The 1,281-nt window shown below is 48.8% G+C and overlaps 1 protein-coding gene across 1 annotated transcript; it reads left to right on the top strand.

The window, feature by feature from the left end:
• Positions 1–71: 71 nt before the first annotated feature.
• Pmar_PMAR004783 (vacuolar sorting protein, putative) lies at positions 72–842 on the top strand (the record flags this gene model as incomplete). Its single annotated transcript, XM_002766193.1, has 5 exons — positions 72–170; positions 220–286; positions 333–388; positions 437–521; positions 631–842. Coding segments are annotated over 5 exons (519 nt in total), but the record flags the coding sequence as incomplete, so codon positions are not given.
• Positions 843–1,281: the final 439 nt, after the last annotated feature.

Here is a 1,281-nt window from a genome sequence, read left to right as displayed (position 1 = left end):
GGGGACACGTTTTATTCGAGATCGCCACTTGAGGTCATCATGTGGTGACTAGCTGAGGTTCATTGACAGAGCTCAGATATACGTATCGATCGTTTGCCCAAGCTGTTGACCAAGTGGTCTCATGCCAGGATACTATGGCTCAGCAATATCTACTAGATTGCATTATACAGGTTAGGCTCATGTTCAAGGACTGATTCTAGATTGTTATGTTCTTCCTAGGTCTTCCCGGATGAATATCATCTCTCTACACTGGACTCACTTCTAACGACATGCAGCAAAACTAACAGTACTTCCCCTAGTATCAATATATACACGTACCGTCTCTGTGTTAGGCGCTGTGGACCTGAAGCCGATCATTGTCAACCTTATGAACCGTCTAGCAGTATACGTAGGACTTGGAATGAATTCAAACGCATCGCAGAATGTCCAACGACAGGTTTCGTCGAACCCGGGGTCGGTCCCTCACGACTTGGACGTTTTCGAGCTCTTCCGATCGCATCTCGACCGAATGCTGGATCGCAGTGAGATCGATGCGGCACAAACTGTTGACACTTCGGAGAGTGGGCAAGGTATTGGTCTTAGAGTAGAAGTGTTGTGGTGAATGAGCTGTGATTGCAGGGCGTGGTAGAGGGAGTCGTAGCAGTCTGGCGTCCCTGATTGATATTATGGGAGCTTATCTTGGGTTCACCATAACACTCTATCCCGATAGACAGGACCACTTGCAGGTACTATGGGGAACGGGAAATCACTTCCTGCTACTAGTAATGGTGCTAGTCACAGGACCACTAGTAGTGGTGCTAGTCACAGGACCACTAGTAGTGCTGCTAGTCACAGGACCACTAGTAGTGCTGCTAGTCACAGGACCACTAGTAGTGATGGTGCTAGTCACAGGACCACTAGTAGTGATGGTGCTAGTCACAGGATCACTAGTAGTGCTGCTAGTCACAGGACCACTAGTAGTGCTGCTAGTCACAGGATCACTAGTAGTGCTGCTAGTCACAGGATCACTAGCCTCGTTGGCCGTTCCCATGATTTAGTATTTTCTCCTTCATCTCAGTCAATTCATACTGTTCTGGCGCGGATGCTGGACAAGCAACTCTCTGGTGGAGCAGTTAAAATCCAACCAGACGAGAAGGCGTGCTTCAGCATGGTGGATCTCCTTAGCAAGTGAGCACTATCTCGTCCACCCGACTTTGACATACCCCCGCTCCTTCTTTAGACCATTGGAAGAGTTGGGGCTCAGCTGTATGGACAATCTCTCGGAAGCCTACAGCAACGTGT

Source organism: Perkinsus marinus (assembly GCF_000006405.1).
Source record: "Perkinsus marinus ATCC 50983 genomic scaffold scf_1104296973386, whole genome shotgun sequence".
Classification (NCBI taxonomy): Eukaryota; Perkinsozoa; order Perkinsida; family Perkinsidae; genus Perkinsus; species Perkinsus marinus.
Note: the sequence above shows the minus strand (reverse complement) of the source record. Positions and strands in the feature narration are given on the sequence as shown.